This window comes from Micrasema longulum, unplaced genomic scaffold (assembly GCF_059751315.1).
Source record: "Micrasema longulum isolate JH-2025_06_02 unplaced genomic scaffold, ASM5975131v1 h1tg000110l, whole genome shotgun sequence".
Lineage (NCBI taxonomy): Eukaryota > Metazoa > Arthropoda > Insecta > Trichoptera > Brachycentridae > Micrasema > Micrasema longulum.
This window is the reverse complement of record NW_028277316.1, coordinates 144,127-163,075: the sequence shown is the minus strand read 5'-3', so window position 1 is coordinate 163,075 and position 18,949 is coordinate 144,127. Positions and strand designations below refer to the sequence as shown.

Here is an 18,949-nt window from a genome sequence, read left to right as displayed (position 1 = left end):
GAGCCACATTGTAATGTTTGCACAATTGGTTATGTTTTTTTATGATTATTTTAGTTTATATTGCTTATTATGTTAATGATAATAATGTTAATTCGATTAATTACGTTTTTATTGTGTTATTATGTTAACTTTGTTAAATAACTAATTTAAGGCATGTTTTACATATTGTAAAATGTTTCCCTCGGCACGGGACACCCCAGTGAGGGAACATTATTCTCTATTTAAAAAAAAATACAAACATTGTAAAAGTATAAATAATAATTACACGGGGTCTCACTCCTTTTATTGTGCTTTGTATGCTGGTCCCGTGTTTTCACGTGGTTTACCAGCAGCGAAAAAGTACTAATAAAAGTCACTAAATGTCAATAAAATGCACTTTTTTAGACAGCTGTTAAACCACGTGAAAACACGGGACCGGGACACAACGCCTGGTTATATAATCACGTGTTTACACGGCTTTAGGATACAAAGTGTTAACAATCAACATTCGTTTTTGGTGAATCCCAATCAGATTATTTTCTTAAATTCCTTATAATTTCGACCCATTAATTTCATTTTACTGAATTTTTAGGGACGAAACGATAATATTAACCCATGTTTATTTTATTTTAAAAACGTATTTCTATCAGCGCATCCCTGTAGCGAAGAAGAGTTTCGCAGTTACGCCGCTAGGCGTAGTTTGACGTTTAGAAAAAAATTGTATTTATATTTTAATGTTAATTGTTTTAGGTTTTGTAATTCAATGGAAAGTTACACAATTCGTTTTATAATTTTTATCTGAAAGGTTTTTACATGCTTTCATGACAAAAGTAGGCATTAACGCTTCGATTCTAATTGTCACGCCTAGCTAGCGGTCGAAAAACGACTAAATACGCATTGGGCATGACTAAGCGTTTGGGCATGAGTCAAGTATCATCATTTTTGAGGGCTCACGGCATGACTATGTATTAATATGTCAATGGTGAGGTGGGATCTAAGTTTCTATCTAAAGGTGTTTTTAATTATTGATTTGTAAATACTTGTTATGAGACCATTGCAGATGAACTGTATTATTTTAATGCACACTTTTGCATTCAAAGTTTTAATTCTTTGCGCTTTTTGCCTATTTTTTCCTATACTTTTTGATAATTTTGATAAACGTGGATGTTTTGAAAACAAAGAACCAGGAAAAAAAGGATTTTGGATTATACTGATTACAGAAATATAATATAAGCAATGAGTTTAAAATACTCGCAATTTTCTTCACCTGTATTAGGATCAATTTTGATTTATTATTAATTACTCCAATTTTAAACTGATCCTAAGCTGTTTGGATTTTATGCTGGAGAGCACATTCAATTATATAATCATTAATCATCATATTTTCCCTTTCCGCACCCAGTGGTGCACATAGCACTGTATTGGTACACCAATCATGCGGCGTATTTCCGTTATCGATTATCGACCAAGGCGATTAGTCTAACGCTTCAAGTGCGACTCGAGGAATAGTGAAATATTACAATGAATTGCCAAAAAAAATATATTTCACGTTGAACCAAATCAGATCTGAAGCATGGTAGGCGATTGCGCCAACACTAAACTACGAGGTGGACTTATCTCTACTCGATTTCCTTCAACAGGATTTTTACCTTAAAATAGCAATCCAGTCGAAAACACTTGTCCAGGTTTTTGTTTCTATTTTACACAAAGAACTACATTCTTCATTCGTTTTAACACGGAAAATTTCAGTTATATTCATTTTCAATATGTTTTTGAATTTTTATAAATGCTTTTCATGGTTAGCAAATTACGTCAGCGATGGAGAACACAGTGAAGGAAATATGGAAGTCTAGGCATTTACAGGGCTAATGACCTGTCATTGGCTGGTTTAAGAGTCAACTTAACACACTGCGTAACATTCACAATTTTGCCTATGTTTGAACATCCACGTTTCTTCAATTCTTCCACCTGTTGATTTATGAAACCTTTATTTTCGTACATCCGATTGAATCATTTTACAAACTAGGCAACCCCAGAAAACAATTTTCCAATTTTTAAACTTCATCATGGACCAATTGGTTTTATTACAATATTTTAAGTCTGTCCAAATGTTTGTTGACAATACTGGACAATATTTTGAGTTTGTCCAAATGTTTATAGACAATACTGGATTCCCCTTAAAATAAACCGGTTAATCGAACTAAATGATTTTAGAACATTTATGTATGTAAAAGAAAAAACGATACTGTTCCCGCGATAAACAAGACGCTTGACTCATACACGAAAGGTTCCGGGTTCGATTCCCGGTGAGAACAAAAGAAATAAAATGTGATTTTTCTTGTAATTGAGCCTCCTGGCCTGCTGTGGTGCAAAAAAATAAATAACATATTTTTAATTTTTTTATTAATATTTATTAATTTTTAGGTACCTACATATTACAAAAAAATAATATCGTATCCCTAACTTTATGAGGCCAAGAGCCCTGTGTTGAGTTGGGATACAACATAATGGAAAGTGGAAGCATGCATGTTATTAAAGAATACTACAAATAAAAATTATTACATAAACATAAATTTAAATAAACATCTGGACAACACACTTAATAGTACTATATATAAATATATGCAATGTCTCGCAGCAGTTTCCTGCAATGGTCTTTACCCTTAGACAAAACCCAAACTTGTACACTTCTAAAAATGGCTTTTTATTTTGGAGAACTTAATATGTTTTAAAAGAGAAATTTCTAGGAGCGAAAGTCGTACGTGTTTTTGGTAAGCAATAATTCAAATAACAGGAAAACCTCGTAACAGCGTTCTGCTGGGATCTCCTCTTGCAACCGCATGGTCAGAAATGTGTCAATGACTCTTTTAATGAAAATTGACTAATATCTAATCTCCATTATCTTCACAAACTGCAACAATGTCCCAGGTGGGAAAATTGGGGGACATCGAAGCATCACTCTTAGGGTTATTTTTTGTACATTTATCAGGGTGAATTATTTATTTATATTGTGGGTAATACTTACATTCTTTCAGAGTGATTAACCTTCATGTTAGATAGAGTTGTAAAAGCGGATGGACGAGCAATGCTAAAGGTAAAACGGGCCTTGAATGATGGTTCGTCGAAGCAAGGATACACACTTCTAGCTTCGGTTGGAGAAAACAATGTATTTACCATAAAACTGAAAGAAAGGACACCGTTGTAATTATTCATAATGTAAATAATATTAACGATTACACGTTTAAAAACAGAGATGGTCGTAATGTTAAATATGATCTAAAAACGAAAACGCATTTTTTTACCAAGCCAATAAAATCAAATTATCATCATTATCATTCCCCTTTCTGCACCTAAATATGTTTGAATTTAATTAATTGACACATTAATTTCTCATAGAAAAAACGTGTTTGACATGTTTAATGGAATATTATCGCAAAATAAACAGGGGCATTATATTTTGTGTACAAAATAAAAATTGAAAAATTAAGTTTTTAACTAACGTAACATGAAATTATTTAACTACCAGTGTAACAAGACAGCAAAAATCCTAAAATTAAACTATAAAAAATAGAATAAACGACCATTCGAAAGGGGTGCTTTACTATTTATTTTTTCAATGTCATATTGCCAAATTTATCTTTTCTTTACAATTTTTTTTTCGCCTAAATTCACCGATAGCAAAAATACTAATCTGCTGTGTTAAAATAAGAATTTGAACTTTGGTTAACGAATCCGTTTTTCTTTTCATTTTAATTTGTCAATAAAATTAATGTATGAGACATTATTACAAATACTATATTTAAATGACATTCAATGACAAAATTGGCCTTAAATCGTTTATAAGCGTATCCCAACATGTGTACGCATTCACTGAGTAAATAAATATTCAAGTACATAAGAGAACATGCATAGACGACAAACATGAAGTTTGAACAAATGTTTCATTGGACAAAAAAACATCAAATTAATTCGCAAAATATGTTTCTGCGACGTGGTTCACTCGCATTTAAATACCTATTTTAAACAAGACATGGTTAGTAATATGGTAGGTATTAAAACAATTATTGAATTATGCCCACGTAGAAGGGTATATGCGATTTTGTATTTTTTAAGTGAATTCAACAAAAACTTTTAGGCTGCTGATTTCACAAAATTCAATGATCGTAAATGGTACTTCGTTACTATATATACCATTTTACTTTTAAATAAAACAGATTTTTTTCGTTTGTATGGTATACGAGTAAATAATACATATTTCGTTTAATATATGGGAACATTTATGAGGAAAAAAATTATTAAAATTCAAACAGAAGATTAAGAAATGCGTGTCACACAACATTTAAATTAATTAAATATATTATTAACACGCATAAGAATTATCGATGTGTGCTCTATTTCAAGATTTAAAATAAATATATATATTTTACCCTTGTATATGGGTACAATTCAATTGTCCACCTTCAAACTCGTATTTTATACGCAATATTTTTTATTTTTTTTAATAAAAAAAGATTTATCCAAATATTTAATTTTTTGAGGGCCGTTTTCAACGAGTTGTAAATAACTCACTATCAGAAAATGGGAATCGAGTTGGGGTAGAGTGGGATTCGAACCACGGACCTTTGGTCCGTGAGTCGGAGACACTAGCCACAGGACCACAACCCGGTTAAATAAATGATTAGTTGAAGCAATTAGTTATGATCGTTGATTATTCATACCTATCACTTTCAGACTCCGATAATGGTGACCTGTAGAATCCTCTCGGAGTATCTTGAATATCTCCGGTAAACTTCATAAACAAAGTATATTCGGTTGGTGAAATGAGTTTTTCTTTCAAGCGAATAATAAATGTCTCTGATTGTTCATTGTAATCTGATTCATCAATCGGAATGTTACTTTTATTTGGCTCCGAATAAACCTCCAAAGAATTTTCATCCACATCTAGATCCTTGGCGTTCAAGACGATTTGATAAGTCTCATTAACACACGTGAACCTGATGGTGACATCTCCCGAAGTAGTTCGCTTGTTCTTGAAATTGGGTAAAATGTGAATACTGGAAAAAAAAAACAGAAATTCGTTGAAAAAAACTTGAAAGAGTACACACAGGAACAGTTCGATAATTTTCTATTCACCATATTCACTTGTTTAATTACTATTTTAAGCTTTTAGTTCAACTTATTTTTACAGTAATTAAATTTTGATGATTTACATTATTTGAGTATTTTATTAGTGTGTTCAAGATGTGTTTTATTTTAATGAATTTATTTTTATAATAATTTTACTTTAATAATTTTATTTAAACGTGTATTTTGTTAGTGTTTACATGTAATCGATGAAAAATAAGTGTGTCTTTTCCTATTTAAATATTTCTGCAGTTAAAATATTAATTTACGTTATTTGTAGATCAAATAAAATGAAAATAGCAAGTGCTTATGGCTCGCTCTGCAATGAAAAAGCTGTAGCAATAAAAATACACCAATCAACAAAACAACCAAATTGAAAATGCCTATCTTTCTATACCTACGCAGCAAGGACTAAGCACATATTATTAAAATATCTTTCTAAATTCATCCATTAATATTTTTCAAATGCTAATAACTTCAACAACCATAAGATAAATATTTAATACAAATGTCCCTACATAGATATTAAAATTCAACTGGATTAATTTAGCCTATTTCAATTTTCTTACCGGAATCTTTAAGTTAATTGAACTTGATAGAATTAATGTTGATTTATCTCGGATCTTTCAGTTTCGTCTATTTATGTATTTTCAAAATAATTGTAAGTAGGTACATGATAAACATGTTTTTATGGTACAGAAATAATTTGCCGCAATATGTTGTGCATGCATCACATAATTTCTACAAATCAATCAATCTTTTAAAAGATACACCAAAATTTTCCGGGATAGTATTAATATTATTCTCCGTTAAAATATAAATAATCATTGAATCGATTTCATAATCGTATTTTGCGTCATGCAATCGTATTTAATATTTTCGTTTAAAATTATTTCACGCATCTGATTTTCTTGCATTTGTTTAATATTTACATTTACGTTATTACGAACGCGCATTACTTCCGTTAGAGAAGAAAATTTCAAGTTATTACTAACACACTTGACAAAACGCATTGGATATAAATTTTAAATCTCAATAAATCCCAAATTCAAAATGTAATCTACTTGAAATTACGAAGTTCTTACACAAATATTTAAAAGTTATTTTTTTACGTATTGAACACCAGGAAAAAGGCATTGCGGTATGTAGAATATTCTTATCATAATTCAATTTAAAAGGTTTTCTTTGTTTAAAATAAAAACTGTTTTTGATAAAAAAAAAACATTCCCTAGAAAATAATTATATTGTATATACGCTGTACTGTCATGTACAACTGTTTAGTGTACAAACTATATTATTTATAACATAAAATATCACAGCATGTTTAGTTGCAATAGTTCTGATACTGAAGAAGACACTTCATTAACCAGTAGTAAAAGTGATACGTATATTGATTAAAAAATGTGAAATGAAAACGAAGCGTTTAGGTCCATGATTTTAATTAAGAAAGAAAAACGCAAACTGATGTGCAAATTTTATGGATATTTTTGTATGAATGTTCATACTTTTGGAAAACTATATGGATTGTTAAAACCTCTGAGTAGTAATTCACTCCGCTTAAAGAGAAGCCCTTTAGCTCTATTGCATAAAACAAAAGCGTTCCAAATTTTTGGTTTGGTTTTTAGTTTAACAACAAACGTGTAACGGATGGTTTCGGTTTGCGCCTGAAATTCTCGACCGAGTACCCACGACTCGTTGTATTGCCGTAAACTGTAGCTTACTTCATAGTTGATCATTATAGAATAGTTTTTGTCCGTATAGGCGAGCCTATTAACCAGTGGCGTATTATTACTCTAAGGTTAAAATCGTACATAACAAAACAGCATACAAACTGAAGAGACCTTAAAAGCTCAAAAAAAAGACTACGTATTTTTTTGAGGTAGGTACCAAGTTTATTTTTATTAGAAATTAGAAGAATGATTCACGGGACGTTCACTGGTTGTCAACTCACGTAAATGATCGTTCTCTTAGACTTAGACTAATTCTACCTTTAAACACAAAAACATTTAAAAATCATTTTATTTTGAAAACACGAGCGAACCAGCGGAAATCTGTCGACACGTACGAATTCGTGGTGGTAGCTCGGCGGAATGATTCCGGTCCGCTTTCGTTCCGCGTCGTGTGTGCGACTCAAATACGTCGTGACAAAGTTTCTCAATTCGCAATTTATTCGTTCCTGTTCGCTTTCGCTGCAGTGTGCTAAAAGCGTTAGAATATTATTATTGTTTTTTAAATTTTATTTTCCATGCAAAGGTTTACAACATAAATTATAAACATGGCCAACTGTGAATTGGCGTCGCGGGTTTGATTCCCGCCAGTTGCAAGATAAAATGTTTTTTTTTCTAAATTAGTCTGGGTGATGTGGTGAATTTTTTATAACTTCATATCATTTGCTCTCTTTCCCACCTGCTGACAAACCTCTAAAAAACTTAGCGAATTACTCGTATTCTTTTTTTTTAAACATGTCATTTATAGTAATAGATATTAACTTAAAATATGTAATTGGGTAACTGAAGACCACTAATAGAGTGAATAATATCAATCTACCCTAATTTTTTACCGCGTTGTGTGGATTTTGATTAAATGTTCCGGTTACTAAATAATCTATAACTTATACTTGAGTAGATAATAGATAAGTTAAAAGCGCGTAATATATGGCATTTCGATTTGCAGGTAGTTGCTTTTTTTGCCTTATTTCTCTAACGTCCTTTAATCGTGATCGTAGAACAGCAACGGAGGAGAGAAAAATGCGATATTAATTTTCCTTTATATTCGATCTTGAAAAGGCTTTATATTGTAGGTTTTCAAAAATGGTCTAATGGTATCAAACGATATATTTTTGAACTTTTACAAACAATAACAGTTCCTCGTGTGATGAGAAAATGATTATTTTTTAATATGAAAAAGAAACATTTGAGTTCTTACAATTTATAACCTGCTTGGTGAGTTGGCTTCTTGGAAACCGAAAATCTATCCAACGCCGAAGTCGACTAGCAAGAAATTGAGCCGCAGTTCATCATCATCATCATCATTCCATGTCCGCTCCCTAGTTGAAGCATATGGTGTCCACAAAGAGCCTCCACGCGTCTTTATTGACTTCCAGCTCCTGTGCGTCCTCCCAAGTCAGGTTCACGTCCCGTAGTTCTGACATAAACTGCCAATAAACAGTCAGCAGCGGACGTCCAGGACGTCAAGAACGCGACGCAGCTCATTGTCGTTCGTTTTTATTAAAATATACAGGGTGTTCTTTAAACCCTGTCACATCCGAAACCACGATGGTCAGTATGGGCAAGAAGACATATGGGCATATTAAAAAAAATATTTAGAACGAAGAACATTTGTAAAAGTAAAATATTGAAAAGAACAAATGGTTGCTTACTTCTGCAGGGGAGAAGCGAGGGGGCGCGGCTGCGTTGTTTAACGGTGTGTCCGACTCCCCCCTCCCCCCTCCCCCCCCGTTTCTCTCCTGCAGAAGTTAGCAACCATTTGTTTTTTTAAATATTTTATATTTTATAATTTTATTCGTTCTAAAAATTTATTTTAATGTGCCAGTATGTATTCTTGCTCATACTGATCATCGTGGTTTCGTATGTGACAGGGTTTAAAGAACATCTTGTATATAAATATATTTTTTTTGATACATTTACGCCAGAAACTTCGCCGTACAATTAAATGCTCTAGTTTCTACGGTGTGTAAGAGAACATTTAATGTCCAGTTTCCCGTACCACTGAACTTCTTAATTTAAATCAATCCAACTCAAATAAACCGTGTCGTGTGGATGTGTACGGCCCGTCTGGAATAAGTGAATAGGTTATATAATATAATCTATACTAGACCTATAAGCCTGTGGTTGTAGATCCGTGGGCAGCCTTAATGTGTCTAGATCGGCGGCATCGTTCACTTTGATTTCCTGTTTGGTTTCGATTCCTGAGTTGTTAGTAAGCGGCGGGGGCGGCACAACTGCAGGGCACGGACTGGCGTCAGCCGGCGAGGACGGCACGGCATCCAAATTGTTCGCGTCAGGCAATGCATTCCCGGCTTTGGCTGCATCCGCTGCATCCGTTGCGGCCACGGCGAACTTGCAGAAATGCATGGCGATGAGGACTATGAGGCCCAAGACTAGCAATCCCACCAGGATGAGGCTTATCTTCAGCGGAACGCTCAGCTTGCGCTTCGGCCGTTCCTTGACTCTGTAGTAACCGTTCGGCATGTGGTAGCCGTTGGTGTAACCTGGAACAAAATTAAAAAAAATTAGGTTCCAAAATCAAACTAAGTAATAAAACCAGAGGTTTGGTTTTTTTTTTTTTAATAAATACTTAGATTCTTATTGTCAACTCAAATATTTAAATTTTCAGACCATTTCCTAAAAGTCGTAAATAACATGTACTGGAAAAATTGGAAATCGAGTTGTAGTAGAGTACTACCTTATTTTATTCTTAAGGTGGGGGTCAGTGCTACGCAAGCTCCTGACGTCACTGCGACCTGTGAAGATCTATTGTGACGGGTCCCCGTGAATAGTTCTCACCCTCCAAGCCCAGGTACACAGGATGTTCTTTAAACCCTGTCACATCTGAAACCACAATGATCAGTTTGAGCAAGAAGACATATTGGCACATTAAATTATTTTTTTAGAATGAATAAAATTAAAAAAAAACAAATGGTTGCTTACTTCTGCAGGGGAGAAGTGAGGGGAGCGCGGCGCAGTATCAGACTCCTCCCTCCTCGTTTCTCCCCTGCAGAAGTAAGCAACCATTTGCTTTTTTTGATATTTTATTTTTTCAAATTTTATTCGTTCTAAAAAAATTATTTAATGTGTCAATATGTCTTCTTGCTCATACTGATCATCGTGGTTTCGGATGTGACTGGGTTTAATGAACACCCAGTATAAAGAGCATGGCTACTGTGTGAAATTCGAGAGTTTACATTTTGCTAAATCTCCCCCTCGATGAAGGTAATCGGGACTCTAACAATGCCTAGGGTCCTTATTACAATGGGAAGTTAACATTTATCTTAAATCTTATCTACAAAGTAAAATTATGTTTTCTGTATGAAAAGCAGAATATGCATACATTTTTTTCTTCTAAACATTAATTATAGGTTACTGACGAATAAACTTTAAATGCTCAGGCAAATATTCTTATTTTCGTACACAAATATCGGTTTTTCTTTATAGACAGTCGAAGATAACTCTATTATCTTCTGGCCCATATCTGTGAAGTATCGGGCTATCAAATTAATAAAGTAGGGGGAGAGCTCTTTAACATCCTCAGGTTTAACCAGCGGTCCCGCGAGGATGAGGCTCCTTTTATGATGTAAAGCATCACATTCACATAGAATGTGTATAGGAGTTTCCTCATCTGCAATGCAGAACCTACAACTAGAAGTTTCGGAAAGGATCATTCTAGCAAGGTGTTTGAAAGTAGAGTACTACCACTACTACTACAAATACACTACCACGAGCTTATATTAGTATAAAACTATTTATACTTTAAAACACGAAAAAAATCTCCATCTTAGAACAGGATGAAAGATGTTAAATGGAGACTATCCTAACCAGAGGACGCTCCGTATTCATTTTCTAATTCAGTTTTACATAGATTCCCTGGTATTGCATTTAAAACTATAAAATATGACTTAATTGCAGAATTTAAAAACCTTCGCTTCTAAAATTATAAAAATCGTTCACTTATCCTCACTTGACGATGCTTAGGGTACTGCGTTTGTACACCAAATGATCATTTGTAATGTACAATTATAGTTAGATTAGTCTTACACTTAATGTGGCAGTCCAAGGATTGTAAAACCACTTAAGGCACCTACTACATAAATACTTCACCTCCTGGCGGGAACCGCACCCAGACTTCTGGGAAGCCAATTCGCCAATTCGCCAATCAGGACAACCGCCGCCGTAGAGAACTGAGTATTTTTATATTCTAAAATTCTTTTTACTTAAGACTATAGTAAATCGATTTATTGAAATAAAAACTGCACGCAAAACGTAATAAATTATAAAAACGTGCTGTTATTTTTCTCGCGCCCGAGTATTTTGAGATGATGCAGCAGGTTTTTTCTTCAAATTCCGTTTCGTTAGTTCGTTCGTTTGTCATATATTCATCTCACTCCAATGCCATCAAAATCGTACCTAACTCTCGTTCCCTCTTACATGATTCAAATGAATTTACGAAACGAATTAGTTCCAGAACAAGTGTCTGACTGGGAATGCTAAATATTTCATATTTTAAGTTTGAAATTATAAATACATTTATGGGTATCTCCGTGTCCGGGCGGATATAGAATACAGTTCTGTGTGTAAAATAGAACCAGAACCCTGGTCTAGTACTTTTGACTCTATGGCTACTCTCAGGTAAAAAATCCCGAAAAAAGAAATCGAGTGGAGATAAGTCCGCCTCGTAGTGTAGTGGTTGGAGCTTTCGCCTATCACGCTTGAGGTCCTTTTCTAGGGGATGTGAAGTATCGGTGTTAATTTTAAGTTAATTTTACACTGCAGTATTTCTAAAGAAAAGGATAGTCGATTCTCTGTTTTCATAATGATAATTAGTATCAATGACATGTCATACTGGAATACTCTTTCTAAGGTTTTATTTGTGAAAGATTTTTTAAACATGTGAATTGGGTAAATCAAACAAAAAAATTCATCAAAAAAATATTTTGAATAAATAGACGTTGCTTATTTTGATTAAAAATTGTAGTTTCAAATGTTGCAGTTGGACTAAGAGCGATTTTACTTCACTGCTTACTTTATTTAGTTTCCTAAAGTTAATTTTGAAAGGAATTTATATATATTTTTCATTATTGTCATAAATTTAAGGGAATCAAACCCAAGACTCAAGTTTCACAGTTGGCCGTCTTACTGAATGTGCCACGGAGTCTGTTTTGTCGATCGATATAATGATAACATCTCAAATTAACCAGTTTTTAAGGTTCCTGAACTATTGTTTTTTTCTGTGAGTTAAACCACAAAATATTGCCTACTAATAATCTATCCAAATATAATAGTATTGTATTTCACTAAGATTAGGTTACACAAGCAGTACCTACGTTAGATGAAAAAAAAAGATAAATCGTTCTACAATATTTTGTAATTGATAATAAATATTTTGAAACTGGATTGCAAGTTTTGAAAACTGTTTTTCGGACACTAGTTACTCCAGATAAATCAACATAGGAAGAATTGAAGAAATACGTATGTTCTACTATAGGCAGAAAGGACTACTACTAGACGAAGACTCTTTATTGTGGTTGAGGGTAAAAGAGAGGATTCCTCTTTCTTTTTTAACTCATATAGTGTCCATGCCGATCGACAGTGGAATCATCTCCCATCCACCATTAAAGATGTTATTACAGTATCTCTGTTTAAATCACGTCTCAAGAATCATCTCCTTTCTCTTCCTTAATTCTCCTCCTTTCCTCTTTCCTCTTTTTTCCTTTTTCCCATTGAGTAATGGTATTGATTTAAGGTAATTTATTCACAAATACTTTTATTTCTATTTTTATACATCTTTAGTTTTTTTTTATCTATATTTTCTATTAAATATGTTTTAACTTGAATTATAAAAAAATAGAACATTAATTTTATTGGTTGGTTGGAATAATTTGCCATTGGGCAACAAGCCCGCCAATGTACAATTAACATTATGTACAAAAAGTTTAATAAATAAATAAAAAGTAAATTTGATTGTTTAATTCACCCAAACCAAATGTATATTTGACGAACTAACTTTGTGGAGATTCATTTGAATTAATCATCATCATTCCATCTTCACTCCCTAGTTGGAGCGTATGGTATCCACAAAGAGCCTCCATGCGTCTCTATCGGCTGCCAACTCCTTTGCGTCCTCCCAAGTCAGGTTCTCGTTCCGAAGTTCTGACATATACTGCCGACGAACAGGCAGTAGTGGACGTCCAGGACGTCGAGAACCTGATGCTTTATAAAGTAGGCAAACGTAGTTAAGGTCTCAGGAGGTATCCGCAGTATACGGCCCAGCAAACCGTATCGTCCCCGCTTGACGACAATCGTTGCCGGAGTTTGCTGCATCCGTTCGCTTATTACTTCATTCCTCACAAAGTCAAACCACCGCATACCCGAGATTCTTCTGAGACACCTTTTCTCAAAACTCAGAAAGTTGCTGTTTTGGGCCCTAGTGAGGTACCACGATTCGCATCCGTCGAGGTGAATAGGTATTATGCGGGCGTTATATAGGCGGCATTTGGGTTTCACTGAGTTAATATATATAATTTTAATTAAATTGAAAATAAAAACATTTTGCTTTAAATCAATTATTTTTATTAGATTACCGACCGGTTTCGGAGCAACTTTGAGATTGGAATATAAATCCTATTTCATAATTTTAAAAGTATATTAAGTCTTATACGAAAATAAATAAAGTTTCTATGTAGTGTAGTAGGTATTACTGCTTGTGAAAGTATGAAGTGTGGGGTGAGGGGTTCGAATTTTGATTATTTGCAGTTGTTCTAAAGTTAGACAGGAGTGAACAATATAAACTAATGAGAATTTGAATTCAATTCTCAATTATACCTCGATAAAGAAGCACGTATGCTCCGAAACCGGTCAGTAATTCGATTTAAAAAATGTGATTTAAAACAAAGAATTTTTATTATACCTGCAAGTTTTTCAAATGCATATTTTATAAGGCTTTCCTGTTATATTTATATTTTTGTAAATATCCTTAACAATTAAATAAATAAAATTTATTTCTGTACGGTCTCAGTGGCGACATTATCGAGTCTTTTTTTAAAAATCAAAAACTTTGTTCCAAAAACGGAAAAAATTCTAATGTATGAAGCCTATGTAAAAACTAAAATATGTTATACGCAACTATTACGGGGAGCAGGATATCAAAATGACATAAACAGACTACAAAGACAACAAAATAAAATATTAAAGTTAGTATATGACCTTCCCTATTTAACTGCAACTAGAGAACTTTTTAAACAAACTAAGCAATTAAATATAACTGAACTCTTTCAACTAGAATCATTAAAATTTATCCATAAATTAGCCACTAATGTAATTGTAGACGAAGAACTAAAACTAGTAAAAAATTGTAGTCAACATGTACATAATACGAGAATATCAGACAAATACCATATACAACTTTCTAAAACAAGACTAGGACAATCAAGACTAATGAACCAGGGACTGAAATTATACAATAAACTACCAGACAAAACTAAACAAAAGACTCAGACAAACTTTACAAAAGATGTAAAAAATATTATTTTGAACAATAGAGTATAAATGAAAAATGTATATATTATTTTATGTAAAATGAATGTTATAATCCGTAAGGGTTTATAAATAAATTTTCAAATAAAAAAAAATAAAAAAAATAAATAATAAATAATATAAAGTGTCCTCCGAACAAGACACCAGTGCAGCAAGGTCAAATGAATTTAATAAAGTATACATTTGTATAAGTAGGTATGTAATTTTTTTTAAATATATTAGTTCTTTGAATGCCTACGCTATTGCATCCTCAGAGTGCTTTTATATACGAATTTTTCAATATTTCATGTTTATAAAAAAAATATTTTTTAAATTGCATTTATCGCATGGGATGTTTTACAAAACCGACGACGATGCGTTGTATAATCTGTTTGGCGAATTTGGGACATTGATTTATATTGTCTGCAAATCCAGACTCTCGTACATATAGGGTCGGGTTGGCAAAACCTGTTTGGCAAATCCAAGAACGTTTTGAACGGGGACAAATGCGAAACTTCGGTGGAAGAAATCTCGAATTTTTGTATCTGCAAGAGTGAACAAACGTGCAGTGGGTACTGGATAGCGAAAATCTCCTCCCCGCTATTTATACTCCGAGGAGATTTGCCAGCGATCGGATGCCAGGTGAACGATCGGGATGTGACTTATGGCAGCCACAAGCAGCGGGTTTGCCAGAACGACAAACCAAGAACAAAACTTTTGCTTGTGATACAACACCGATCAGCATGGTCCACCAAAGTAGTGACAATAATAATCGAATAATACGATAATTTCCTAGACTCATAAAATAATGTGCCACAAAATTCCTTTACACGCGGTGATGTAACATCGTGTTACCACAAGCAAAAGACAGAATATTCCAAAGTTCATGCATTAAAAAAAACTCACCGTTATACTGTTTAATTTTCCAAAATTTATTAAAATAAAAATGTAATTTAGCTCCGTTATAGCAAAATAAGGTCAGCCTCGTGGTCGATGGTCGGCGCATTTTACCTACCGTGAAAGAGGTCTCGGGTTCGATTCCCGACATGGTTGATTTGAAATATTATTTAAAAGGGTGTTTTTACACTAGAATATTGCATGGTTCCCAGACTGGTACCTGAAGCGTAAGACTGATCACCCTACCTTCATGTAACAAAAATGATCAAGATACGCTGCGATTGGCGTACTGATGCAGTGCCCTATACACCATTATGTGCGGAAAAGAAATGATAATGACGTTTGTTTAAAAATAAATTCAAAATTATAAATACGCCGGTCACATAACTAACGTACACTGCCACTTACTGACCGACTGAATGAAAGAATTTATTCTTTTGTTTCTGTCTTTCACAAAAACACCAGCTGCATAATAGCGTCTCTGTCTTCCTTGCTATAAGTTATATTCTCGTGCTCTTTCTTATTTAGTAAAACAGATTTATTCTGGTATCGGCATCACTTTCATTCGTATAATTATTCTTAGCATAGTTAGGATAAATATTTTTTTATTAAAATTCAGCAAAATATTTCCAAATCCGATGTGAAAATGACCATTTGAAGATTAAAAAAAATACAACTTAATAATTTACAAAAATAAGACAGACATAAAGTCTTGTGTCCTATGTTGACTCGTGTTACACCACGACCACACAAGAGTTAAGGGTCAGATATTAGAAACATCACTTCAAGTCATTCTACATAAGTAATGATACTAGATTGAATATATTGAATTGTTAATTTTATACGGATACTTAGGTGTTGAAATCTCAAAATGTAATTTTTAAAATCCCATAAAAATATATGCAGAAACTAAACATATAAACACGGGGAAATGCCTTTCTTGTCTTGCCCCGTGCGCCTGCTACAGACATAATCACATTTAAAATAAGAAAATAAAATACTCCAATGTTATTATTTATTTATTGATTACCTAGATATTGCAATAAATATGGCAAAAAGACACCAAACAATATTAAAAATGCTGAGTTAAATACAGGAGTGAGACGTTTGCTCAAATTATGGTTATTAGAGAAAAGTTTTATGTATTAGTGATAGTTTTTAATTTTTCATTATGTAATATGTAATGTTTTTCAAGGAAAATTATTGTTAATGTAGGTTAAGTGTAAATAATCGATGTAATTTATAAGAACCTACTGACGAGTTGTATGTATGCAACTCAGCAGGACTTTAATTTAAGACTATTTTGTAAATATTTTTGGAAAATAATAAAAAAAAATCGGAGAAATACTTCGAGCTGGACGCACGTCAATTTGAATTGTATTTGAAATATAATTCTGATGTGGGACAGTGTAAGTACATAAAATACCTAGCTTCGGCGGCCAGCCTCTGTCTTAGGCCTTAAGCAATCGTTAAAATAATCGGTTATATGTTACCAAATAACGAGAACTTAAACCAAGTTTTGAGTATGTCAAAATCTTTGATTACATCTTCAAGATTTAACCTTCATGTTAATTACATAAAGTGGTTTAAATCGCGATGATTAATAAAGGTTTCGCATTTTTAATTTATAAAAATAAAAATGCGGAAGAATGCAAGGAAAATGAAGATGACTTAAATCAACCAATTAGACTTCCGTATTCCTTTCTTAACATTGGCTACATCGTCATCAAACCCCTACCAGCACACGTTGGTGCCATAGGGCACTGCATTGTTCAATAACAAAAAGTTTGTTTTCATCACAGAATTGAAGTACTGTCAAATTAGGCCATTTATGAATTTGTCGTTTGTTCGGTTACTTGTTTAAAAAAACTTAAAACGAGAAGAAAAAAACAGAAAAATTTGAGGGAATCTAAAAAAAAAAAAATTGTATCAAAAAAGTCGCCGATCAATTAGTATTTTTTTTTATCAGTCGGTTATATTATATAAGTAAATTTGTACTATAAAATATTGTTTATTTAATACTTATATTAATATTTTAATATACTAATATTTTCTGTTATTTTTATTACAAATTGCAATTTTTCTCTGCCTACCCAAACCATTCGGTTTGAGAAATTAAGGAGTGAATATATGGATAAATTTTAGATACTCATCCTATATTTTTTTACAAAATTTGAAACTAAAATAAACTAAAAATCTACACCAAACTATGAAGAGAGGAAGAAAAAAAGGAGATTGTTTTTTCAAAGTGCATTACATATGATAAAACATTTTTACTGAACCTCGAGTTTAATAAAAAATGTTCCTCGTGATGTTCGTTAGATATTACTGCGCTAGCTATACTATTATAGGCATTTCTGCCAACGCAACTGTGCTTTTAATATTTGAGTTAGTGATGTACCAGTTTAATGGATTTATTTAACAGCGACATCGACTGCCAATGTTTTGCCAAAATCTAACAAAAAATAGCAGCTTAATTATCTTCAAAATCTTTATTTTAAAGACAATTAAGTACAGTTAAGTTAATTTAGTCTACTATGATTTAAGTTCAATGTTCTACCTTAGTTGACATTGAACATAAATCTTAGTTATATAATAAACCCTATAATAATAATAATAATAATGTATGGATAATTTATATAGCTCCATGTTTGTCAAAATCACCTCAAGGGCCCTGAATTCTTATTTAAGTACTACAATATTTAGGTACTACAATATTTAGGTACTACAATATAAAAGTTATGTAATATAAATATTAAATTCATAATTCAATAAAACACGAGTGTAGAGTTTCAACTTTTTTTCAAAATAAATCTTTGTAAATGAAATCAATTCCCGGTTCGGTTCCCGACATGGTTGATTTGAAATATTTATTTTCAAGGGTGTTTTTACACTAGAATATTTCATAATCCCTGGTCTGGTACCTGAAGCGTAAGACTGATAATTTAATCTTCATGTAACAAAAATGATCAAGATACGCTGGGATCGGTGTACCGATGCTGTGCCCTATGCACCATTAGGTGCGGAAAGGGATAAGTGATGATGATGATGAAATGAAATCACTCTTCAAATCTAATTATTATATTTATTTTAAGGTTGCACCCCCACAAATAATTTTAATAATGTAAGGCTTTTCTAACATATCCATAATGTACCTGATTCAATGTACTCAGTATATTTAATTGATTTTTCTTTACGTTACTTTTCGTGGACTTCCTAAAAATCCTAAATACTTGTTAAATAATCTCATAAACTATTAACACTATATTTATTTTTTTAAAGCCAATCAACAGGCTTAAATAAGCCCCAATAGATTGACATTAATGAGTATGAGTAATCTTAACATTCTTAAAATCTATTTAAATTAACAAAGTGTATAATATACAAAAGATATGTGTATAGCATAATCTAGGCGGAAATGGCGAGTGTGACATCGCGAGTCAAGAGAGACAACACCACTTGCTTCTTAAATGCCCGCCCTTGCTGTAGGAACACATCGACTGTACCGTTTAGTGAGATTTCGTTCACTGTTCTGAGGATCCTTGGCAGAGGGGAAAAGAATCCGATGTTAGCTTTATAATTTCCCACAGCAAAGACAGGATTGGTACGCAAATTACGGCGAGGTACATTAAGGTTAATCTGAGCAAGGATATCATGGGCATTCATACAGTTAGATATTAATTTGTGTAAAGAGTATACAA

The 18,949-nt window shown here is 32.8% G+C and overlaps 1 protein-coding gene across 1 annotated transcript in view; it reads right to left on the bottom strand.

Annotated features, from left to right (window-relative positions):
- Nucleotides 1–18,949, bottom strand: part of LOC148284552 (thyrotropin-releasing hormone-degrading ectoenzyme-like) — a 90,676-nt gene that overhangs the window by 27,248 nt on the left and 44,479 nt on the right. Inside the window, exons 3-5 of the mRNA XM_088238367.1 lie at nt 8,941–9,334; nt 4,698–5,033; nt 3,005–3,160 (exon numbers count right to left, since the gene is read on the bottom strand). Of these exons, the coding sequence (XP_088094493.1) occupies nt 3,005–3,160; nt 4,698–5,033; nt 8,941–9,334 (886 nt within the window). The remainder of the gene's footprint in view (nt 1–3,004; nt 3,161–4,697; nt 5,034–8,940; nt 9,335–18,949) is intronic.